The 25,949-nt window shown below is 42.0% G+C and overlaps 2 protein-coding genes and 1 long non-coding RNA gene across 5 annotated transcripts; 2 read left to right on the top strand and 1 right to left on the bottom strand.

Moving 5' to 3' along the window:
* The first annotated feature begins 782 nt into the window (after positions 1-782).
* Positions 783-8,586, top strand: LOC148103126 (uncharacterized). Its single transcript, XR_015718563.1, has 4 exons — positions 783-914; positions 1,754-1,832; positions 7,931-8,047; positions 8,341-8,586. It is a non-coding gene; the product is annotated as an uncharacterized LOC148103126 (long non-coding RNA).
* On the bottom strand, positions 5,717-7,158 carry LOC118453651 (uncharacterized). Its single transcript, XM_035904442.2, has one exon. It carries the CDS (start codon positions 6,635-6,637, stop codon positions 5,717-5,719), a length of 921 nt encoding a protein of 306 aa, XP_035760335.2. The 5' UTR covers positions 6,638-7,158.
* Positions 8,587-13,343: 4,757 nt separating the features above from the next.
* LOC148103125 (uncharacterized) lies at positions 13,344-22,540 on the top strand. 3 transcript variants are annotated; one of them, XM_087838598.1, is made up of 5 exons: positions 13,344-13,376; positions 18,969-19,057; positions 21,578-21,647; positions 22,056-22,230; positions 22,375-22,540. In XM_087838598.1, exons 3-5 carry the CDS (start codon positions 21,593-21,595, stop codon positions 22,538-22,540), a joined length of 396 nt encoding a protein of 131 aa, XP_087694724.1. In that variant the 5' UTR covers positions 13,344-13,376; positions 18,969-19,057; positions 21,578-21,592. The 3 variants fall into 3 exon arrangements, with proteins under 3 accessions (XP_087694724.1, XP_087694723.1, XP_087694722.1); XM_087838597.1 differs by lacking the exons at positions 13,344-13,376; positions 18,969-19,057 and adding an exon at positions 20,582-21,460; XM_087838596.1 differs by lacking the exons at positions 13,344-13,376; positions 18,969-19,057 and having other exon boundaries at positions 20,597-21,647.
* Positions 22,541-25,949: the final 3,409 nt, after the last annotated feature.

Below are 25,949 nucleotides of genomic sequence, written 5' to 3'. Positions count from 1 at the left end.
CACAGACTCAGAGACGCGGACAAAACACAGAGACCTACTACACTAAGGGAATGCACAAGCAGGGAAAACACCAAACAGAGGGAACACCACTAAACCCTAGAAAATACAAAACTATCAAAAATAAAAGCACATAACCAAAAACACTGGGTCACCGACCCAGGACCATGACAACATCAGGAAGAAGGAACACGAGAAGCTCGAGAAATACCAAGGGCTCAGAGAAGAGCTCGAAAAGATGTGGAGGGTGAAGGTGACGGTGGTCCTAGTAATCGGAGCACTAGGTGCAGTGACTCCCAAGCTAGGCAAGTGGCTCCAGCAGATCCCGGGAACAACATCAGAGATCTCTGTCCAGAAGAGCGCAATCCTAGGAACAGCTAAAATACTGCGCAGGACCCTCAAGCTCCCAGGCCTCTGGTAGAGGACCCGAGCTTGAAGGATTGACCGCCCGCAAGGTCGAGCGGGGAATTTATATATATATATATATATATATATAATAGAGAGAGAGAGGGGGGGGGGGGGGGGGCGTATGTAAGGGTCCCTAGGCTAGACCACCCCCATGCCAACCAAGCCTACCTCGGACATGAACAAAAGACATGGAAAATGCATGGACGATATAATCGTGTATGTCTGAAGCGACAATTTTGCACAAGCCTTAGTAACATGAAGTCCCCACCGAAACAAGGAAGTAACACTGTAAGTGTCAGCTGAAAGAAAGAGAAGCACATGATCTGTTGAAAGTTGATCAGTGAGATACATTCCATGTGAATTCCTCTCTTGCAACACAGCCTGTTAGACAATACAAACCCTCTTTTGGTTGATGCCCAAATGGTTATAAAAGACAGCACACACTGTAAAGCCAACACTTTCCTCCAAGACACAGGACACAGATTGGGAGCTGAGGATCTAAGCACAAGGTAACCACTCACAAGTAAAATAGTTCTTAACTGCAAACTCTGTAAAGTAGATTCCATGTTGTTCATAACACTAGGGGCATTTTCTTGCACATTTCGACCATCTGACATGCTGACATGGAAGTGCTGCAAATAACACTGACAAAAAAATGTTGATGTTAAAAGTCTTGATAAGATATTTACTGATAGTCTTGGTCCTTTTTTTCAATCATTCTAAAACAGAACACTAATGATAAAAGGAAACTGAATATTCATTATATCAAATGTGGGGAATTCAAACAAATGTAATCCCAGAACATATATGTTGACAGCAATGGGAATGGAATTATGTGTTTGCTTTGTCTCTTTCCAAAGTGGTAGCTCATTAACAAAATATCGTAATCTTCTGTAGTTGGCTTTCATTAAAATGGAATATCCAGTGTTTGTTTAACGTCATGACTCACCACATTACAAATTCCTGAGTGAAGCACTTAGGCTAGTGAAGCTGTACTTTTGCTAAAGGAAACATCATCAGGTAAAGCTTCATTTTCAAAATCCAAATGTCCTTTTTAACTATTCTTTGGTGCAAATGTGTGATCACTGAGACATTTGGGTTGTTCGTAGTGAGGGTTTGCCAGCATTAGCAGTATGAGGACTGGGAAAGTACTGGATTGGAGACACAGACAGAGAAGCCTAGACAGATATGGGACAAAAAAAATAAGACACAATAAGAAATGAAGGATTTCTGTGTTTAAAGAAAGGGGGAAAAAAGCAAATGTTTTCTAAGACCCTTGTTTTTGAGTCACACTCAACAGTATTTGATCATATGAGTGAGTATATTCTAATCCAAGCAGTATTTGTAGAGACCAACTCTCCTAAAAGAGAAGAAAATGAAAACCTTTGCACTTGCTGTCATCCTCCTCATGATCTTCATCAGCAGTGGTAAGTTAGATTTACAGATTGCTTTTGTTCTGTTCAATTACTCTTTCTCTTGGCACAGGCAGACGCATCTTTTTCCCTCTCCCTCCCTCTCCTTTCCTGCTTGGCCTCTATGTGCTTGTCTAGTGTCCTCTAACTCTAACCCTCGGAAAGTCTCTCAGTCTTGTTCTCTAAAGCAAAAAGAATTGTGAAAGGGCTAAAACAATTTCCCTCAGGATAAATAAAGTATTATCAATCAATCAATCAATTCAAAGTCAAATGAGTAGTAATTTACCTTACAATATAAAGCCCCTTGAGGCAACTGGTGTGATATTGCAATATAGAAATAAAATAAAATTTAACTGAACTGAGTTGTAACAAAAACTGCTAAAATGTGACTGACATATGAAGCATTTTGATGCGAGTTAAACCAACCTTTGTAGTTTTGGTCAGATTGGAAAACTAAAGCTATGACAGTGAAATGACTGATATCACTGATACAATAAACTGTTTTAGTGGATTGTAGGTAAGTAAAGTCATTCTGTTTCTGAAACAAAGCCAACAACCTCATTACAAAAAGCACAAAATATAATTTTTTGGGAACAGGTAAAAAGGCAAGGCAAGGCAAGGCAAGTTTATTTGAATAGCACAATTCAACAACAAGGTGATTCAAAGTGCTTTACAGAGACATTAGAAACAAAAACAAATAAAAAGCATGATTTAAAATTGATTAAAACAAGCAAACAAACTAACTAATTAACAAACAAACAAACAAACAAACAAAACAGTATATAAAATCAAAACAGATAAAATCAGAACAGTAGATAAAATCATAGTTAAAATGTAAGTTTTGAGTGCGGATTTGGTGCTTTATTCAAATGCAGCTGAGAACAGGTGAGTCTTCAACCTGGATTTAAATAAACTGAGTGTTTCAGCTGATCGGGGCTTTCTCGGAGTTTGTTCCAGATATAAGGAGCATAAAAGCTGAATGCGGCTTCTCCGTGTCTGGTTCTGACTCTGGGAACTGATAAAAGACCGGATCCAGATGACCTGAGGGATCTGGAAGGTTCATACTGGGTCAGGAGGTCACTGATGTATTTTGGTCCTAAACCATTCAGAGCTTTATAGACCAGCATCAGAACTTTAAAGTCTATCCTCTGACGGACAGGCAGCCAGTGTAAAGACCTCACAGCTGGACTGATGTGGTCCACTTTTTTGGTCTTAGTGAGGACTCGAGCAGCAGAATTCTGAATGAGCTGTAGTTGTCTGACTGATTTTTTAGGTAGACCTGTAAAGATGCTGTTACAGTAATCAAGCCTACTAAAGATGAATGCATGGACTAGTTTTTCCAGGTCCTGTTGGGACATCAGATCTTTTATCCTTGATATATTCTTGAGGTGATAGTAAGCTGATTTTGTTATTGTCTTAATGTGTTTTTCTAAGTTTAGGTCTGCATCCATCACCACACCCAAATTTCTCGCCTGGTTTGTGGTTTTTAGGTGTATAGACTGAAGTTCTCTGGTGACCTGTAATCGTTTTTCTTTGGCGCCAAAGACTGTTACCTCAGTTTTGTTTTTGTTTAGCTGGAGAAAATTGTGGCACAACCAGTCATTAATTTCCTCAATGCATTTACCAAGAGCCTGTACAGGGCCTCGGTCTCCTGGTGACATTGTGATATATATTTGTGTGTCATCTGCATAGCTGTGATAGTTTATTTTGTTGTTCTTTATCATCTGTGCCAGTGGGAGCATGTAAATGTTAAACAGAAGAGGTCCCAAGATGGAACCTTGGGGAACTCCACATGTGATACTTGTCTGCTCAGATGTGAAGTTACCTATTGATACAAAGTATTTCCTGTTTTCTAAGTATGTTTTGAACCAGTTTAGTACAGTTCCTGAAAGACCTGTCCAGTTCTCCAGTCGTTTGAGTAATATGTTGTGGTCAACTGTATCAAATGCTGCACTGAGATCCAGTAAAACTAAGACTGACATTTTTCCACTGTCTGTATTCAGACATATGTCATTAAACACTTTGGTCAGAGCGGTTTCAGTGCTGTGGTTCTGTCTAAAACCTGACTGGAAGGCATCATAGCAGTTATTCTGTTTTAAGAAGTAATTGAGCTGTTGAGAAACTGCTTTTTCAATGATCTTACTTAAAAATGGGAGATTTGAGATCGGCCTGTAGTTGTTCATTTGTGTCTTGTCAAGATTGTCCCTTTTTAGTATAGGTTTTATTACAGCCATTTTTAGTGATTCTGGAAACACACCTGATAATAAAGAAAAATTGACGATCTGTAACAGGTCTGACTCTAAAGTCTTTGAGACCTTTTTGAAAAAACTTGTTGGCAGGACATCTAAACAGCAAGAGGAGGAGTTCAGTTGACCTAAGATGTCCTCCAGGTCTTTTCTGTTAATCGGGTGAAACTGTTTCATGGTGTTTAAACAGTTTTTCGGTCGACACAGTACATATTCTGGATCTGCTGTTGATGTACCAATTGCTTGTCTAATCTTTTGGATTTTTTCTGTGAAGAATTTGGCAAAGTCATTGCAGGCCATGGTCGAATGAAGTTCAGCTGCCACTGACACAGGAGGGTTTGTTAGCCTGTCAACTGTAGAAAATAAGACCCGAGCATTATGACTGTTTTTGGTGATGATGTCAGAGAAGTAGGACCTCCTTGCACTCCTCAGTTGTAAATTATAATTGTGAAGTTTCTCTTTATAGATGTCATAATGAACCTGGAGGTTTGTTTTTCTCCATCTGCTCTCAGCTTTCCTACACTCTCTTTTTTCATTTTTCACTAGTGTGGAGTTTCTCCATGGAGACTTTTTCCTTCCAGAGATAACCTTCACCTTAATGGGAGCAATTGTATCCATTACATTTAACATTTTAGCATTGAAGCTATTGACGAGCTCATTGACTGAACCTCTGGACAGGTCAGGTGTTAATGGGAAGACCTGGTTAAATATCTCACTACTGTATTCAGTTATACACCGTTTTGTGATCACTGCTGTTGATATATTTGTGTGGGCTGAGATTTTACTTTCAAAGAAAACACAGTAATGATCAGACAGGCCCACATCAGACACAGTAACCTTTGAAATGCTCAGGCCCTTGGAGATCAGTAGGTCAAGAGTGTGTCCTCTATTATGTGTGGGCTCTGTTACATGCTGAGTCAGCCCAAAGTTGCCCAGAGTGTTACTCAGGTCTTTAGTCCCTTTATCCTGAGGGTTGTCCACATGGATGTTAAAATCCCCAACAATAATTACACAGTCGAAATCAACACAGATCACAGACAGCAGTTCACTGAGATCATTAAAAAAGTCTGTGCAGTATTTGGGAGGCCTGTAAACATTAAGAAACACAACTTTGGATGGGGCCTTCAGCTGTAAAGCCACATATTCAAAAGACTGAAAACTTCCAGGAGATAGCTGCTTACATTGAAATGATTCATTAAATAAGACAGCAACCCCTCCTCCTCTCCTGCTCACCCTGGCCTCACTGATAAAACTGTAGTTAGGAGGGGTCGTCTCGATGAGAACAGCTCCACTGTTACTTTGGTCCAACCAAGTTTCAGTTAAAAACATAAAATCAAGGCTGTGCTCAGTGATTAAATCATTAATTAAAAATGTTTTCCCAGCTAAAGATCTAACATTTAATAAAGCCAACTTAAGTGTTTTAGAGGTATTACTTGTCCCCTCATGTTTGGGAGCAGTCTGTGGCACACAAGGTATGTTTACTATATTTAAAGATCTTTTAGAGTGCAGCTCTCTGTGTTTTGACCGGGCCACATGTCTCCTTCTGTCACCTAAAAGTACAGAAATTTTAAAAACTTCTAGTAAACAGGGTCCCAGCTTCTCCTGGGAAAAGTCACCACTGCCATAATGCTCGCAGCCCGGACCCTCCACACATCAGACATCAGACTGCGGAGACAGGGCATGAAGGTGGTAAGGAGGAACTAAGGGGGGCGAGGCTGGGCAATGTGACTTCGATTGCTCTGTTGAGGGTGGGGCTCGATGGCGAACCTTTGGCTGCTCTGGTGGGGGGTTTATGGGGGACAAAAAGGGATTGGGCCGGGGGGTAGATCTGAGCCCGGCATTGACCCGCTCCATCATCTCCTCAGTGAATTTCAGGTGTGGGGAGGAGGGAGAAAGGGAGGGGGAGGAGGGTGATGGCCTGTCAGGGGTTTGGGGGACTGGGGAAGATTGTGGTCCATGGTCCTGGTCGTTGGTGTTGTTAAGAGAGTTGGAGGCAAATAGGGACCCCTCTTCTTGCCTCAGATGTCTCTCCTTTCTGAGGCTCTTCCCGGGTGGGGGCAGATGGAGCTCCTCCTCAAGGTTTCTGCTGGGCTTTGTCTGTTCTTGGAGTACTGTTTGTTCCTCTTTATGAGATAACTCCTCGTTTATCTCAGCCTTGGCGCCAAGCACAGATGGATGACGTATGGAATAAAACAAGTTGGAGGTGAACAGTTTCACCCCTGACTTGTTAAAATTAAATCCATTTGCTTTAAACAGATGCCTGCGTTCCCAAAAAATATTAAAGTTGTTGATAAAATGCACTGAGTGGTCAGTATATGCTGATATGAGCCATTTATTCAGTGTAAACAACCTGCTGAATCTCTCATCTCCTCCTCTGACGGGCGGTACAGGTCCACTGATGAATACAGCTGCATTCAGAGAGTTTACAGTATTTAATAATCCAGTAAAGTCCCGCTTCAGAACCTCCGACTGTTGTTTGGACACATCGTTTGACCCTGTATGCAGAACAATGTTTGTCACAGTTGGATATTCATCTGCAATTTGAAGAATTCTCTCCTTCAGGTTGTTGACCATATCCTAAGGAAAGCAGAGGACTTTAGTGTTCTTACCGCACATCCTTTGTACATCCTTTACGGCAGAGTCACCCACAATCAGAGTTTCAGGCCTAGCCTTTAGCTTTCCCTGTGGCCTTTTACTTTTCAGTAGATTTTCAGACCTTACTTTGCTACTTTTAGATGGATGGTTGTCCGATATAGATCCAGGGTCCTTTGATAGTGGAGCAAATCTGTTCTGCAGTTTCACATTCAGTTGTTTTGGAGGTTTGTTGTTAACCTTCCTATTCACGGTTGTCCAGTCCTGTTTCCTCTCGTATACAGGGGTAGAAGAGCTTCTCTGTCTCGTAGGAAGTGAAGGCCAGTCGGTTTCAGAGATTTCAGCTCGCTGTGCTCTGGCTGTGATATGTCCTCCCCCTTCCAGGAGACATGATTTATGTCTTGGTATTGCACCAAGACAGTCCAAGGGGGGATTATCGCTTGAGGATTTATAATAGTGCACAAAGTCTACTTTCTTGGTCATGTTATCTGTGCTCCTTAGCTGTTTACTAGCTTGCTCATTGCCATTGTTTTGAATCAAAGGCAAGGTTGTTTCATTTCCACACAGTCCATTTACCTCCACGTTTACTTCTAAGTGATGAATTTTTGCCTCCAGTACTGCAATCTTCTGCAGGAGGCTGTGGTAGTCATCTGTGGAGAGGGAAGGCATCTTGTTGCTAGTTAGCCTAGCGGTTAGCACCTTTCCAGGCTATTGAGGCTGTTCGGTGCCCAGACGCTGTAATCAGGCTTCAGCTGTGTCTAGGCCACAGACACATGGAGCGCTGAGGATAAGGTAACTGTAAAAATGTTGCTGTTTCTGTTAAGAACACTTTAGTCCTAATGATCTATAAGTGTCCAGAAGCTATCGCAGGTAAGCTCATATGGAAAAAAGGGAAAAATCAGCATAAAAATCAATAAAAATCAATAAAAGAAGCAAAGCATTTAAAGAGCAAAGAGATGAAGCATCCACACTCACAAAAGGGGGAGGAGCAAACCTGCAACAGATTAGCGGCCTGTCCAAGGTGTACCCTGCCTCCCCCCTATGGTAGCGTGGATAGGCTCCAGGCCCCCCCGCCGACCCTACATTTAATGAGCAGAGGGGAATGGATGGACATATAACGGAGCAACTTTAGAATGATTACCAGCCAGTGTCACCAATCTTCTGTTAAGGGCAATAACATTTAAGAACTGGACTTTGACATATTTCTCTTCTGTTTTTAATTCAGTAGATTTGTCATCAGTGTTCACTAGTTTCTCTGCCTTTGTCTTCTATCAGAGGCTCTGCGGTGTAACCGCTGTGTTCCAATAACAGCTGGTGGTAGGTGCATCAACCAAGTGCAGACCTGCCAGAGAAAAGATGAGGTCTGTGCCTCTGTCATCTTTACATTCCCCAGTAAGTCCCAGTCTCTCTCTCACTCACTCACTCATACACTCTCTTTCTCTCACGTGCACACACACACAGACACACACACTCTCAGACACACACACTCACACACACATACACTTTTAGACTTCACATCAAACATTAACATTAACCTTTGTCCATTTTGTAAATATTCTCCTTATTTGAGGCCAAATTATTATTATGTTGTTATTTCAGATTACTTTTGATGATAGTGTTTCTTTGGATTCAAATCTGTGAGAGATACAGTATGAGTTTTCACTTTACTGTTTTCTTTACTGCAGAATACTCATATTTCAAAAGATGCATGAGGGGAGCTGATGCCTTCGCTTTGACCTCCGTTCCCAACATTAAAGTCTACACATGTTCCACTGATAGGTGCAACTGATGAGAGAAACTTCTGCATAAAAAATGAAATGTCACGATGATATCAGAAGACATTAAGTCACTTTTAAACATTGTTTCATTTTCTCTTGACTGTCTGGCCTTTAATTGCAATAAAAAGGATTGAAAGGATAACAAAAGCACAATTGTGTGTGTGTGACTTTTAATGAAATGTCCTCTGTAAGGACACAAACATTTTTATTACCCTCTACCATACTCTGAACTTTGTTTGGTAAACGACTAACCCTTGACAGTTTAAGTGATGTTAAATGACTGAATGATGAGAATGATGTTTCTCAAAAGATTTCAGAATATTATAGTAATGTGACGAGATACCAAGACCCTTGTTACAATCTGATCTAAGAGTACAGGAGTGCAACTAAAGGGCCCGGTGGCCAAAGCCATAACCTATAGGCAATTCACTGTTCAAGGTGGTTTTATTGCTATCAAAAACTCAAAGCATTAACTCCAGGGTGAACAAAGGCCAAACAAGCTATTCCAAAAAGAAAGGTGCTACCTAAATGCTGCATGAAACAAAAACCAAACAAAAGACAAGCTCTACCCCTAACTCCCTAATTTAATAAACAAGAGAACCCCTTCTTCTTCAGCACTTATTTACAAGTGGAAAAGAATATCTACAACGCTATATACAAAAATTAACGGTTCTCTAAAGACGTACGTTAAAATTTGTCACTGAGGGTTTGGAGGCCAAGAACAGGGGACAACTGCTGGAGAGGGTTTTTAAAGCGGCCACTTGATGGTGGGAACCAATCAGCAGCTGCCAGCTCTTCAGTCAGGAAGCAGACCTAGAGAGAGACTTAACCCTAACGCACACCCCAGACCCACTGCTCCATCCCTCCTCCATCATTAGAACCCTGCACAGAACGAGTTCCGGTTGCGGCATGAGATGGCTGCACCAACGAGAGCTCCGAGTCATCTCAGCCAAAATGTTATTATTTATTTTGTACTACTCGCTATTTATGTGCGCACAGCACTATCATATACTCGGTATGACAGACAAACACTTTTGGAGTTAGGTTCATCAGCCAGTTCAGACTTTACAGCTGGTTTTCGACAATGTGGACGCTCTGCTGCCTGGGATCCTTTGTTGTACCATGTACCAATGATAGGTCCAACTGATGAGTGAAACTTCTGCATGTTATTAAGAGACTCGTTTAGTGTAAGTTTTGTGGAGGGCGGAGTTTGCTAATTTAAATTTTTAATGAGTTTTAGCTGAGAACGCAGCTGTAATGTTATCATGCTAAGCAAGCGTCAGGTGAATGGACTTGCTGCAGTTTTTTTAACAGCGTGCACCTTTTTTTCCTTCGTCAGGAGAGGTGTCCTGGCAGGCGCGCGACACACACAGCTCAGACCTTTATTTCTGTGTTGCAGAACACAACACACAGACAGGCGTAACTTACACTTGATGTAACTGAACTCTGGCCATGAGCACCAGTCCAACACAGCGCTTTATTAAGCACTTTAAGGCTTATGTAGCCCCATTATTTTAGATTGTGCAGCTGCCTTGTGGTTTGTGTCACATATTTGTGTTTTGTTGCCCACAGATGTGCATCGTAGTATAGTTTTGGATTTGGACTGCTACACTCAGACACTAACAGACAGAAAGACAAATTACTATATATGGTTATGCAAGCGTGGTTATCCGGTGTGAGTGAATATACAATATGAGTACAGTCCTTCCAGGATGTTGCTATCTTGTCCCGCCAGGTGGCTTCCTTCATTGAATAGAGTCTGTCCTTCTCAAGGCTACTTGCCCTCTTCATGGAGGTCGTGCACATACTCATATGCGTGGGTTACATAAAGAACAAGCTAAGCATTCTGACTTTCTAAGTGGCAATGTGTAGCCTTTGAAATGGCAACCTACAACACATACATTAAACCTAACAGAAACAAAGAGAATCTGTCTTCTCTGAAGATGGTCTGCCTGGACTCGTGATGACACCAGAATGTTCAAACCTTTGAGACTGACTCTCCCACAGAAAAACAGGCCTATAAGTTCTGCTGCTATGACACGCCCCCTTCTCTAACTCTACAGGCCTGACCGGAGGACCAGAGACAGTTGCCATGGTGATGTGAGAAGCAACGTCTCCATGTAGGGAGATGTGGGAAAGGTGCAGGAGATGAAACGTGAGCCATACATGGGTTTGAAGGCTATCCTCCAGCTGCTGAGCAATCACGTTAACATTCAGTTTTGACCACATGCAGTAAAAGTGTTTCCTGCCTGGGTGAGGCAGCCTTTGTCTCTGAGCCATTGAGATGGAGGTCCATGGAGCTGTCGAAAACTCATCTGAAATTCTAACTGTTTGATCAGAAAGTGTGAAAACATCTCATTGGAGCATATTTGTCTTCTCTCTCATCTAAAAAAGCCAAAAAAAGCTAACCTGGTAACCCAACAAAAAACTCCTCAGTATTTGAAGAACACAAAGTTAGTGTGTTAGTTTGTTTGTCAGGAGATCTCACAGTGTGATACATCATTTATCAAACACACCATATACAAATCCAATATGTCCATAAAACAATAAGGTTACATTAGTGGAATATTGTTGTGAGCCCGTTGAGCTAATGTGATGAAATCATAACTATATTTTGATTAAAGTCTAATATAAGCACAGTGCTGGTGTGCAGGGCTGTTATATGCTGCTGACATGTTATAAACTGTTATGTCTATATCAAGCCCTTAGCCTCATGATAAGCAGAGATATTTGTGTGTTTGTCTTCAACATTCAGATCCTTAGAGAGGATCTGATGTGTGGATCAACAGCATTGAAGCACTTTAAAGTGGAAAAATCTCCCTTATTTCAGCTGTGATCACACACTTTGGTTTTCCGGTGCAGAGGAACGGCCAACAAAAGGAAAGACTTGACTGAGTGAAAAAGGATGAAGATCCAAGCTGGTGATGATCCAGTGCAGCTGGTCTCAGGGAATAAGGAAACAGCCTGATCAGCTTCTCTACAAAAACAAGGAAACTTTCATGTTGTGCTTGAATATGTTGGTTAGTTTAGTTATAAACTGTCTCTATTGGAGCTGAATGCTGTGATGTGTCTGCAGCTTTCAATTGGAGCGTGTACAAATTCCCTTTGTTTTCTACTCATTTCCCACCGCACATTTCTTAATACTAAACTTTGTATTTGTGTATTTGTATATGAGTACAGTTCTTCCAGGATGTTGTTATCTTGTCCCACCAGGTGGCTTCCTTCATTGATTAGAGTCTATCTTTCTCAAGGCTACTTGCCCTCTTCATGGAGGTCGTGCACATACTCATATGCGAGGGTTACATAGAGAACAAACAAAGCATTCTAACTCTCTAAATGGCAGTGTGTAGCTTTTGAAATGGCAACCTACAACAGATACATTAAATCTAACATTCTTCCATCCTGTTTGACATTTTAAAAGCTTATGTTTTCAATTATCAGTACAGCCTCACTTGGAGGTGCATTTCCAATGCTTACTTCATTTAAACAAAATCTTCCATGTCCTCCTTTGGGTCCTCCTGGGCTAATGTGTAGTAAATAAAAGTATTAGTCACCATCCTTTGTTTTATGCTCCCTATACAGGGGAATATGCAGGTCATAGCAACAAACACAGAAACTAAAACAACAAATACTGGGGTCACGATCTTCAGTAGCATGTGCCATCAGAATACAGAAACAGCCATGTGAGCCAATCCTGTGTTGAGGCTCCTGGTGTACACTGTTAACCTTTGCTGTATTTTTCACAGTAAAATACCACAAAATGCCCAGTAACTTACCTGAAAACATTTCTACAGTTAATTAATGTAATTTGCTTTGCATTATGGGTATATTAAGGTTATTTACATTTACTTACTGTATTTTTTAAAATTGCGGTAGTAGTTATACCTACCGTTAACACATTAGCAGTAGTGCTACTGTATTATGTGATTTGAATGGTTCATCATACTGTTTGTGTATTTTTATTCTTTCAGTGGTTGGTTGCAATAGTGCATTACATTTTAACTCTTTCACTGCCAACCATTTCCAGATTTTCCTCCAACCTATGCCATTTGTCAGTATGATACCAGTGAAAGTATTATGGTTTTGACTTTTTAGGGGACTTTCCTGTGTGTAAGGTTCAAGAATTCTGATCATCTAATCTGCTGCATGCAGTTGTATGCACATGCACAGCTGCTGCAAAGGTGTGCTTGCCACTGCGTTGCCATAGAGATCAATTCAAGTGACAGCTGCTCCTGGGGAGAGGGAAAAGAATGCAGAAAGGCCTCCTTGTAGGGAAATTTTATAAAGCAAGGTTCTCCAAATCTCTCCCAAAATTCTGTGTTTTCTTAATTGACTTTCATTCATATGTAAAGACTATAAGGTTAACTACAAATAAAAAAAGCAGAATTCACATTGCTGCATCTCCATCACTTATCTCTGATTAACCCTGAACAAGATTCACACTTCCTTTTGTTAATTTCTTTACTTGCCACTATTCTGTTGTTGGATTTCACTTAGGTTGTTGCTGCTGTCTGTTTTTGTGTAATTTTGTACTTGTGACAAGTAGTGAATAAAGTTATTTAAAAAAGACGCAGAAAGGCGAACTTCAGTCAGTGGAGAATATTGTAATAATTTGGCGGAGGCTTCTCAGTCGAGCAGTAACTGAATTGCTCATTTACTGAACGTGCAACATGTACAGAACTCTTCTGGGATCTAGTCAACCCAACTTAGTGAAACACACACTGAATGCATGCTGGCCCTGCCCACCCACCTACCTCTACCAACCACCACCAACCACCACTCCATATCCTGACTGACATGACCTGTGATCCAGTGATTGACAGGAGAGGAAAGACAGGCCAACTTTGTTAACTCTTCGTTACGATGTGCTCGAGAGGACAAAAGATTTTGCACCTCGTTATTGTTGGACTTCTGTGTGGAAACTGCAAACGGGACGTCATAAGGTAATGCAAAGGACTGTCCTACCTAACATACTCGTTTATTAATTTTTAAGAGCATATATATTTTTTGTGTGTGGGGGGGCTTAAAATCGGTGTTAGCTTGGTCGAAATAGCACATTAGCTGAATTATTCTGGAAAAAATAGGTTGTGTGTGTTTTTTTCTTTTCTTATTTAAATATATATTTAGATATATATTTTCCACGGGGAGGGGTGAGGAACACAGGCGCAACGACAGTCTTTGTCTTTTTTCCGCCGAGTGTGGTGCATTGTCCTCCTGCGCTTCTGTTCTATGACTATTGAGAAGCTGGCCACGCTAACAGTGGGACATTTAGCTTCAGCTCTTTGAAAGACAAGACAAAGCAGCAGGTAAAAATACACATTTAATGAGAATAAAGAAAGACAACTTTTTTTTTGGAAATTTAGAGACTGCTAAAACAATCTTATCCAGTTTTGAGCTTGCTCATGTAGGTTAGCCTGCTTTATTTAATTTTGTGTGAGCTGCAGTACACAACATTAAAAAGTTAATATAACATTAGGTTGGTGGCGCGAGGAACTCCAACCTAAGTTTAATATTTATTATTTTTTTAAGTGGGAAGGGGAGCATGTTTTTTTTCCTTTAATACGTCTTCCAGGGTCTTTTTCATAGGAAAACCATGTAATGCCTGTGTTAGGTTGGTCAAAAGAGCAATTAGTTGAATTATTCTGGAAAAGATGGGTTGTGTGTTTTTTTTCTTTTATTTACTTATGTAAATATATTTTTCAAGGGTTATGTAGATCATTGGTTAAATGATCACCAAGCAATATTTGTTTGTGCAGACCTGCCATAACTGTGGGGGACTAATCCAACCGGAATAGTATGGTGGGGGGAGTTTGTTCTTCCGGTGCTGTCTGTGTGTTTTGTCGTGTGCTGGAGTACGCATTAAAGTTTCACAGCGGACTAACATCGGGAGTGATTATTGGCTCGTCGCATCACACAAGAGTGCTACATGGTGTCAGAAGACGGTACGGACATCACGCCAGCGCGTATGTTTATATCCCTTTCGGGGTACCGCACTGCTTTGTGCGCTGTGTTGGATTAGCCGCTAAAAAAAAAAAAAAAAAAAAAAAAGAGAAAGAAAAAAGAAGTCGCCCCATCATGGCGGACGGATTTCGCAGACCTGACCCTCTGGTTTTTGATGAGAACATTGCCGAGAATTGGCGTGTTTTTGAACGAGAACGCTCATTCGTTTATGCTCCTGCCGTTCGTGCAGCTGGTGCAGATGGAGAGATACTCACTGCTGCTGAGTCCAGAGAGGATCCAGAATGTTTGAAGGCAAAATTTCGAGAAATCTGCAATCCTCAACACAACAGAACGATGGAAAGATATAGATTCCACACCAGAAATCAGAAGCCAGGTGAGACACTTGAATCATTCATCAGTGATTTAAAGATCAAGGCTAAATGTTTTCACTTTGGGGACCTCACTGACGAGATGCTCAGTGATCGTATCGTCTGTGGTGTCATTAGCGACACGTTGAGAAAGGCTCTGCTAAGAGACAGCGAGCTAACACTTGCTAAAGCTATCTCGGTGTGTCGAATACACGAAATGACTGAAAAAAACAGCAAGACACTAGCTACACAAGCTACCAGTGTCGACGCAGTAAAGCCCATTCTGAACAGCAAGCACAAGCCTAAGCCCCTTTCATTCCCACAGACTGTCACCAATTGCTCCAATTGTGGAGGCAGCCATGCGGCCAAGCGAGACAAGTGTCCAGCATTTGGACAACAGTGTCACAACTGTAAAAAACTGAATCACTACAAAAGTTGCTGCAAGTCTAAACCACGCAGCCATCACAGAGCCCACCCTAACAGAGAGACTGCAAGGCGGCTTGTGAACGAATTAACAGTGAGTGAGCCACCACTTCAGGATGAAACGTTTTACGTGGATAGTGTAGAGCTTGACAGACAGATTGACTGCATCCACACTAAAGCTAATAAAAAAGATGAGGGCTTTGTCACAATAAACATAAATGGCGTGCCCACTGAGATGAAAGTAGATACAGGAGCAAAATGCAATGTCATGTCACTTAAGACTTTCGAAACAGTGAATGGCGGAAGACAGACTGTCAAACAAGAGAATCCTGTGAGTCTTGTTGCCTATGGAGGCACGAGAATTCAGACCACTGGAACTGTTACACTCCCTTGTTGCTTAAAGAAGCAGTGTCACACGTTGCCTTTCTTTTTGGTGGATAGAGAAGTGCAACCGCTGCTAGGATTTCGAGCATGCATGGAAATGGGCATTGTGAAAATGAGCCCTGAGGTCCACCAGATCAGCACAGAAAGCAGCACAGATTTCAGCTCTCACATATTCACACAATACTATGACCTGTTCAGTGATGAACTGGGGGAACTTCCAGTCACATACTCAATGATGCTAGACCCTGATGTACAGCCTGTGGTCCGTCCAGCTCACCGCATCCCCGTCGCGATGCAAGAAAGAGTCAAAGCTGAACTTGAACGCATGCAACGCATCGGCGTTGTAACACCAGTCACCGAGCCTACTGACTGGGTGTCCTCAATGGTGGCAGCACACAAGAAAGACAAGCATGAGATCAGACTGTGCATAAATCCAAAAGACCTCAACTCAGCACTGAAAAGACCCCATCACCCAATGCGCAGCGTTGAGGAAGTGGCAGCACAGATGTCAGGAGCGACAGTGTTCTCAGTGCTAGATGCAAAAAACTCCTTCTGGCAAATACGGCTCGACGAGAAATCCTCAATGCTGACCACATTCAGCACCCCATTTGGGCGATACAGGTTTCTGCGGATGCCCTTTGGTATCAATTCAGCCAGTGAGGTGTTCCAGCGCTCCATGGAGCAGCTGTTTGCCGGTTACCCGTGCTCTGTCATCGTGGATGACATCATCATCGGAGGACACAGAGTGGCCGAACATGATGCCAACCTGAAGAAAGTGCTGACACGTGCTCGAGAGATCAAACTCAGGCTAAACCCTGACAAGTGCAAATTTCGCCTAGATCAAGTGTCATATGTGGGCCACATCTTCACAAGGGACGGTCTAAAAGCAGACCCCTCCAAAACCACAGCAATAGGAGCAATGCCGGTGCCCACGGATGTCACGTCGCTACAGCGCTTCCTCGGTATGGTTAATTACCTTGGGAAATACATACCAAACCTTAGTGAGATTGCAGCACCCCTAAGGAAACTAACCCACAAGGAGACTGCGTGGTGCTGGTTCCCACAGCACCGGGAGGCTTTCGACCACCTCAAATCATGCCTCTCCAGCCCGCCAGTATTGGCGTATTACAATGTCAAGGAGCCAGTCACACTGACATGTGATGCATCATGCTATGGGCTGGGTGCCGCGTGTTTGCAAAATGGCAGACTGGTGGTCTTCGCCTCGCGTGCTCTCACTGACACAGAGACGCGATATGCTCAAATAGAGAAGGAGCTCCTCGCCGTGGTGTTTGCCTGCACGAAGTTCAAAGATTATGTCTATGGCAAAGCAACAATCATTGAAACCGACCACCAGCCCCTGGTGACCATAATGAAAAAGCCAATCCATGCCGCCCCTGCCCGGCTCCAGAGGATGTTACTGCGACTACAGAGTTACGACATCAGTCTGGTCTACAAAAAGGGGAAATACATGTATCTAGCCGACACCCTTTCAAGAGCCCCGCTCGCCCCGCTGTCACGCTGCCCGGTTGAACACACCAAGTATGAAGTGATGACAGTGAGCTACATCTCCACTGCTCGCCTGGAGGAGCTAAGACAGCACACAGCACAAGATGATGTGCTACAAGCGCTCAGCACAGTCATTCAGCGAGGATGGCCCAGCAGAGAGAGCCAAGTACAGCCCGCTCTGGCTCCGTTTTTTCCATATAGAGATGAGCTCAGCATGGAGGATGGGATCATCATGAAAAGCCACAAAACTGTCATTCCCCAGTCCCTGCACAAGGAGTACATCAACATCATACACAAAGGCCATCCAGGTACCGAAGCAACCAAGCGCAGAGCTAGGAGTGTCATTTTTTGGCCAGCAATGTCAAAAGACATCGCAGAAGAGCTGCTGTCTTGCACTGTGTGTAACAGCACTAAGACACATCAGCAGAGAGAACCGCTACAACTGCACCCTGTTCCAGACCTCCCATGGTCAACGGTGGCTGCTGACATTTTTACCTGGCATGGAAAACAATACCAGGTCCTTGTAGATTCCTATTCAGGATGGATTGAGATTGACCTTCTCCGTGACTTGACCACAGCAGCGGTCATCTCCAAGCTAAAGAGACACTTTTCAGTTCATGGCACACCGCACACGCTCCTCACTGACAATGGCAGACAATACACTAGTCAACAGTTTATTGATTTCGCAAAACAGTGGGACTTCACCCATTCAACCAGCAGCCCGGAGTTTCCACAGTCAAACGGTCTTGCTGAGAGAGCGGTGCGCAGCGCAAAACACCTCATGGAAAAATCTCACCGAGATGGAACCGACGTGTTTCTTGACCTCCTAAACCTTAGAAACATTCCCCGTGACACACAACTAGGCTCCCCTGCCTCATTTCTCGTCAGACACGCGCGGGCATTCCTGTGTGCAGCAAGCTGTTGCCACCCATTGCAAAAGACACAGGACAGATCTGTGACCGACTTCGCGACAAAAGACTCAGACTGAAGCGTCACTATGATAAGTCCAGCCGCACGCTACAGCCGTTGCAAGAAGGACAAGTGGTCCGCGTGCAGACAGAGAAAGGCTATGACAAGCTGGGAATTGTGGAAAGGAAGAGCAAGGAGCCACAATCCTACATCATTCAGGTCGATGGAAGAACCTACAGGAGGAATCGCCGCCACATCCTCCCAGTGGCAGAACCGCCGCCGCCACCACTCCATGACTATGACCCTGAGTGCGAGGACACTAACCATTCTACAATGGACAGTTCCACACTCACACCGCAATCACACACACGCTCAAACGAAGATTCACAAAACACATCCTCTCCTCAGCCCCAACCTGCTGTGCAGGTGCCTGGCCAGAACATTGTGAACCAGACACCATACACTACACGTGCAGGTCGCATCTGCAGACCCAACCCAAGATACATGTAAATGGAAAACACTAGGAAGCCTTAGGTGTAATCAGTTTGTTGTCAGTATGTTGAAATATGATGCTTGCTGGCTATTTGCATTTTTCATAATTGCTGTTATGTTAAGGTGTGGGGTTACTCCGAGCAAAAAACATTGTTAAGTTAAAGTTGTGTTAAGAAGCACTGTTTAGAAACTTGTGAGTGAATTAGTTTTGTTAGGTGCTACAAGCCAAATGGGGAAGATGTAGATCATTGGTTAAATGATCACCAAGCAATATTTGTTTGTGCAGACCTGCCATAACTGTGGGGGACTAATCCAACCGGAATAGTATGGTGGGGGGAGTTTGTTCTTCCGGTGCTGTCTGTGTGTTTTGTCGTGTGCTGGAGTACGCATTAAAGTTTCACAGCGGACTAACATCGGGAGTGATTATTGGCTCGTCGCATCACACAAGAGTGCTACAGGTTAAATAAATGCAACATTAAATTAACAATTGTCTCTCTGTCTTTTCCCGCCCAGTGTGGTGCATTGCTGTCCTCCTGCCCTTGCTGGCCGCGCTGACAGTGTGATGTAGCCTCAGTTCTTTGAGAGACAAGACAAAACAGCAGGTAAAAAGACATATTTAGTGAGAATAAAGGTAGACAACATTTTTTTGGAAATTTAAAGACTGCTAAAACAATCTAACCCAGTTTTGAAGTTTCTGATGCAGGTTAGCCTGCTCTAATCTCAACTGTGGTTTATTGTTTCATAGGTTCCATTTAAAAAGCAAGACAGTGTAGTGGTCTGTAAATTAGTCGCAGTTATTTGCAGTGCCATTGTTAAGGGGTTTAACGTCAGCTTGACAGACCCTCCAAAATTTTTCCTCCAGTGTTTCAGGGTCTGCATGGTTTAAGTTAATAACATTGATCTATAGATAGATTTTCTTTTGACTATTTCCCATTTTTTGATACAACCCAAGCAATGTAGATCCCTTCTTTAATAATAGAACAAACAGATAATAGATTGAGATGTTTTTCAGTCACTGTTGTGTTGTTGCCATGCTCTTTGCGAATTAAAAGTTAAGTCAAATTCAGACACATGCAGCCATGTACAGGTGTAAATTTTGTGGTGTTTGTAGTTCAGAATTAAGACAATTTTGTTATCATACGAAGAAACATCAGCACACAGCTAATTATCGATTCACATGTGGAATAGAGCAATGTCCTTCTTCCTATCGAACATTTTCTGCATTCAGATCCCATATGCACAGGAACCACCGCTATCGCAGGGCTCAGACTAAACACACCCATTTTAAAGGAAATCTTGCTTGTGGAGTTGAGGCATGTTTCTATGTGGCAGAGAATTTTTCAGCATTATGCACTCACTTGAGATTTCATATTAAAGATGGCAAGAAAGTTGTCTGTCCTTATGATGACTGCCACAAACATTTCAGAGTGCGCTCATCTTTTGCCACAAATTTATCCAGGAAACATAAGCCGGTGATAACAACTCAGGTGTCAACTCTCCCCGAAAATATAGACTGTACTCAGCCTTCTGAGGAGAATCTGACTCCAACTCCATGTGATCATCTAGAGGAGTGTGATAATCAACAAGAGACATTTTTACATAATTTGGCTCTTTTCTACCTGAAAATGCAAGCCAAGATGCTGTTGCCAGCGAGCACAATACAGTGTATTCTTGATGGATTTCAGCATGTCCATAGCACTTCTTGAAAATAGTTGTAAATTAGTTATTTTGAGAGTTATTTTGAAATTGTACTTTATTTTTCAATTCATAGTTCATAAAAAATCTAGCTTTCAAAACTAAAACTAGCTTTCATTGCCATTGGTATTATTTCTCCAACACTCTTGCTTTTGTGTCTCATATAAGAGTATTACTCAATAAATACTCCAAAAAACCCATCTGTACATAGTTAATGTGGAATTGTTCTGCTGTGTTTATGTGTGTGTGTGAATATCGACGACCAAGTGGAGTCAGGCTCTTCAAACAACCCAAAGGAACCTGAAACCACCTGCTCAACAACTGTGCAAGTGCCACTACAGGGTAATTCACTCTGTTCTGCACAAGCATCAGGTCAACTCCCTTCCACACAACCAAATGTAGGCAAAACCTCCTGGATCAGCAATTTTTCAGTTCCCTGGGAGAAGATGCCAACAAGACTTTCACAGGCCTTGGCATCTGGTGGAATGGCTCACCCAGAAGACAGGAGAATAATGATTGGGACTGTTGTAGAAGGAATGCGAGTACACTGCCCCAACCCTAACAGAGCTGCTTGTGGGGAGGTAGCTAGAGCTATTGTATCTAAGTATCCCGCTAGCTTTGCAGATAAGACTGCAGAAGGTGAGCAATTAGGCTGTGGGTATTATTCCCTACTCAAACAGCTTAAAACAAGAGTTGAACATGTAAATAGAGACAATGTCAGCAGCAGAATCCGGCAGCCAAGGAAAAGGTCTACCAGGGAAAACAATGAGGGTGATGTTGCCATCAAAAGGGGGAGATCTGAACTTGATAGCTATGGTTGCATCAACTGGCAACCCACAACCCTACCAGAAGGAGAAATGACTGAAACTTTGGAGACAAAAAGACAGACTATGTCAACTGTCTTTAGATCAGCAGGTCCTCAAGCAATTGAAACAACAGATGTAAATACTTATATGTCTTTGACTTATATTTACCAGAGGCACATGCTTAATTCTTGGCCTGCCCCCACCTTATGTGAGGTTCAAGAGCATTGGCCATTTCTTTTTACTAAAAGAGGCCTCTGCACTCACTTCCACACACTCACAGATATTGAGGTAGAGACACGTCTCAGTGAAGCCCTTCTTACGAAAGGAAGGAGAATTTTGAACTTCTTTCAAAGCCAGAGACTTCAGTGGAACAAGGAGATTGAACATCTGCTACGTGAGTGCGACAGTGCAAAGCTGAACCACAACCAGATCGCCACAGCAGCCATCCTTCTTCTGATGAAGTACTTCCAAGAAAAAGAGGACTCAATCTTCATCTTGGCTGACGTAATTATATTTAAAATTTTACACATGCACTCTCAATACTGTCAACATAAACAAAGGAAAAATATTTCAGTGATTTTGGGTATCATCATTCAAATCAGTTCCTTTTGTGTTTTAAAGGCTTTTTCCACCAAGATGTCTGTTGAGAGAGAGATGACCTTACCCATCACACCAAGGGTAATAGCGCTTGGTAAGTAAATAGTTTCAATCCTTTTGTAATATTTTTGTAAAAAATCTATGTAATTATTGTGGTATTTGTACCCACAACAACTTACTTAACAGGGGTTTGTCTGTTTTATATTGTATAAAAATAGAATACACACAGTTTGCTGCTGTTTCTCTTATTATTTATTATACACAATGACCAACAGGAAAAAACAGCCTAACATTTCAGCACAGGCCAAAATGCCAAAACATTAGGCAGTTTTTTCCTGTAATTGATCATAATTTTCATTACATAATAAATAATAAGAGAAATAGCAGCAAACCGTGTGGATTCTATTTTTGTACAGTGTGAGGCCTGCTATCCAGCATTCTTGTGGAAACCTTATTTGTAAGGGTGAGCACATTGTCTTATTGGACTCTTGTCTGTTTTTAGGGAATAATTTCATGTCTGCAAGCCGCTGGATGATCAGTTTGGAGGGCAAGGTATTTTATGAGCCTGAGCAGATGCATGACTTTGCCAGCACCCTTGCTGTCTTCTTTGCGTCATACTACGTTTTCAACCTTGAGTATCAGGAGTCAGCGTCCATCACACTGGAGATGATACAGAGGTAAATACTTTACACCATTAAAGCTTACACCATTTAAGAATGAAATATATGTGATAGCTTGACTACAGTTGCAGAAACATATAGGTGATTGCTGTAATGTATGTTTTAATTTTGAAATTAAAGCAGCCTTTTTTCCGTTAAAAGGTTCTTTGTGAGGATCAATCCAGACATGGGAACAAAATGCCCTGCAAAACTTGGTACAAGCCGCAAGACAGGTCGTGTCGTAAAGAGGAAGGTTACAAGCATCAGCCCTCGGATCACCACCTTCCTCCTGCGGCTCTCTGAGTTTGAATGGAGGACTTCCAACTAGGTAAGAATACAGAGATGATAATATTTTTTACATCGCTGATAATTATATACATACTGTACACACATCCATACAACAGTATGAATGATCTCAGACAGATGTGAACAAGTGAATAACCTGAGCAAACATGAATATTGATGATGTGTCTTTGACAGGTGGTGATAAAGACTACGCTGAACCCGACCATCCTGGTAACGGAAATCTAAATCCCATATCACATTCTATTTCGTGGGACCCACTGATAATTATTACATTTTGTAAATGATTTTTGTTTTACAATTGTAATAGTTTATTTAATGTTCATGCTGGTGGGTTTGTCCTGTTTTTAGTGGAATGAAAAACTGTTTTCCTTAAAAAAATCAGACACAGAAAGGTGAAGGACTGTGTAGTTTTCATGTACACTTCTATTTATTTTGGTTATTGACATTGTTTTTATTCAGTTGAAAAATGTTTTTCTTGTTTAAAAAAAATATTATCAACAATAAATGTTGGTTTAATTCACTATTCTGAGACTACTTTATTGAATTATATTGTTTTTTGTAAATGTTCTTATATTGAATATGAATGTTAATATTATTTTATATGCTGTAAAACACAATTACAGTCTACACAAATTATACTGTACACAATTACAGTGTTATACCATAAACCACATTTGCAGTACAGTGATACTATAAAACTTAATCACGGTAAGTCTTTCTAACTGTAAACCACGTTTACAGTAAAGCTGCATTACCACAAACAACATTTACAGTAAAGCTGTTATACTGTAATATATGTTTACAGTAAAGTGGTTGAACTGTAAAACATCACAACAGTAAAGATACTGTAGATCAGTAATTACAGTAACTTACTGGCAATAGTGTTGCCAGTAAGTTAATGTAAAAATACAATAAAATGTCTAACAGTGTATGATTGGCCACATACTCCTGCAGTGCTGTCAGATTCTACAGGGCCTCATAGATGTTGCCACCTACTGAGTATCCATCTGGGATGAACGTGCAACATGTCTCACCAATTAGCTTACACACCCCACCTTGGGATGCAATTAGCAAGAATGTTATACGGCCATAATCCGGAGCTGTAAGTAGATAGTGGCATGTGAGCACATACGTAGCAGTCCATCTTGTTATTAAGGTGTGTCGTAGTGTTCATTGTCTGCCACCAGAAGTTCGTAAAATAGCCACTGAGCGTGGTTTCCTCGGTCCCATAGTGCTTCAGCTGTCGTCACAAACCGGAACACTTTAAGCCACGCTGTCATCCTTGTTGCTGACTAAAAGTAAGGGAGTCGGTTTCTTCACCGGGTTTGAGACAGAAGGCCCCAAAGGCTTTCTTCCCCCTTTGTAGCCGGACTTCTACCTACACTTACTCAGGTGCGTGATCTTCTTGCAGTGACTCTGATGAATCCACGTTGGTCTTTCGGCAATTTTTACCGGTGTGAGTGAGCACACTTGGTAGGGGCCGACCAACCGGGGTTGAGACCAGCACTTCCTTTTTATGTCCTTTATCAACGCCCAAATCATCTCATTGCAGGCATTCTTCCTGTGGAGGGAAAAAGCCATATAATTTGCCAGAAAAAGCCATCTGGCAAATTATATGCACTTGTGCACTATGTGCACAAGTGCATCTTCCCAGCGTAAAGCACAAGGCTTGCATGCTGAGTGAAGCGGGAAAAAAAGTGCGAGAGAGAGAGAGAGGGTGAGAGAAAGGGGGAAAAAAAACCCACGGCTTGTGATAAGGAGCCGGCTTGCACCGTTCACATCAAAGACCAGACTCTAAGAGCCATTTCGTTCGCGACCGACCCATCACTAGTGCCAAAGCTTCAGGTCATGTGAGTACATAGCCCCTCCCTTCAGAGCTGGTTTCCAAGTTGACTTTGAAACAGTTGTAAATCAATGATATATATGATCTGGCAGAACTGAATGTAACTGTATATTACACATCAGATGGCAGACAGCTAAATTAGTACAGGGCCACATATCCACTCATATCTATCAGTACACCCAGGAGAATAAAACAAAAATAGAATTAATTTGATTTTTCAGGTAAGTAGAATCGTATTTATTTAACCAGAGTTACTAAAAGCTCAGAGAAACCCCATATTTAGGTGTTTCTTCAGAAAAAAAAGAAAACACTATCCGTAAAGGGAGTTTGTTTCTGTCACACAGGCGTAACCTTTGCTGTCAAAGCAACTGCACCAGATCAAGAAATGTTAAACAAGGAAGTTATTCAAATATTACTTCCTGTTTCTGCTTGTTTGTCAGAATATTTGTTCAGTAATATGATGAAACAATATTTAATAATGTTATAATGTAGTTTATAATCTGAGTTATATCATATGTATCAGAGTTTTAAGAATGAAACAAATTAGCTGATAAAGATGTTTTTGTGTTTTTTCTGTTGACTCGACAGAAACAATGAAAGACAACAAAACCTTTCATTTGAATGAGACGTCTGTGACCTGGACTCAGGCTCAGAGCTACTGCAGACAGCATCACACTGACCTGGCCAGTGGACTCGATCAGATATACAGTGAAGAGTTTAAGACGCTGCAGAAGTCTACAGCCTCGTGGATCGGCCTGTTCAGAGACAGCTGGAGGTGGTCGGATGGGAGTAACTTCTCTTTCAGATACTGGGACATGGACTCATTTAAGGATGGACTAAACAACAGGACATATGCTACGACTCTGTTAGGGAGATCAGGAAGATGGAGCTCTGCTGGATGTGACCAAAGAAAGCCTTTCTTCTGCTATGATGGTGAGTTTACACAGATTTATCTCAGATTTATCTCAGCATTTGCCCGGTGGGCTGATGACTTATTATTATTTTATTTTTTTTGTAACGGCATGAACAATGAGAGGTGGTGGATTGGCCGGATGCTGGTCATGTGTAAAAATAACTCAGTTGTTTGGTGGTGGCTATGGCGGAGCTTGCACAGAGGCCAGCAGGTGGATGAGGGAAAGGGGAGGCAGGAGGAGGAGCAGAGACCTGAGGCAGCCGCCGGTCCCAGTGTCAGGTGAACTGAACTTCAGGTAAGAAGTTATGAGCTGCAGTCTATCTGGTCAGATATAAACCAAGTTTAGGTGGAGTTTATTTTCGTTGTGCTGACTTTTTACCGTCAGTTACAATAACTCGTACTGCGTACTAGCTAGCATGACAGAGTTTCTATACAGCTGGGTGGGTGCTATGATGCTACTGATAGTGAACTTTATTTTATTCATAAGGTTAGTTGTAGAGTTGCCAACCGCTCCTTAAAAAATGGAATGGTCCCTCATTCAGAGAAAATATTACGCGTTTCGTATTGAGCTGAGAAGAGACGCAGTTTGTCCCGTACTCCAGCTACAATGAAATAAAGACACAAAGCTGGAGTTATTCTGTGTTTACGCTGCACAGCTGCCTCTTCTTCTCCCTC

This window comes from Neolamprologus brichardi, chromosome 3 (assembly GCF_056152115.1).
Source record: "Neolamprologus brichardi isolate AB-2024 chromosome 3, ASM5615211v1, whole genome shotgun sequence".
In the NCBI taxonomy this organism is placed as follows: domain Eukaryota; kingdom Metazoa; phylum Chordata; class Actinopteri; order Cichliformes; family Cichlidae; genus Neolamprologus; species Neolamprologus brichardi.
Note: the sequence above shows the minus strand (reverse complement) of the source record. Positions and strands in the feature narration are given on the sequence as shown.

What these genes read in the sequence shown, in the direction of transcription:
- LOC118453651 (XM_035904442.2), bottom strand. Translation starts at nt 6,637, where the DNA reads ATGGTCAACAACCTGAAGGAGAGAATTCTTCAAATTGCAGATGAATAT.
- LOC148103125 (XM_087838596.1), top strand. Translation starts at nt 20,597, where the DNA reads ATGCCAACAAGACTTTCACAGGCCTTGGCATCTGGTGGAATGGCTCAC. An exon ending in ACCAAGGGTAATAGCGCTTG is followed by an intron (nt 21,648 to 22,055) that starts GTAAGTAAATAG and finishes GTCTGTTTTTAG; the next exon opens with GGAATAATTTCATGTCTGCA. An exon ending in ACACTGGAGATGATACAGAG is followed by an intron (nt 22,231 to 22,374) that starts GTAAATACTTTA and finishes TTCCGTTAAAAG; the next exon opens with GTTCTTTGTGAGGATCAATC.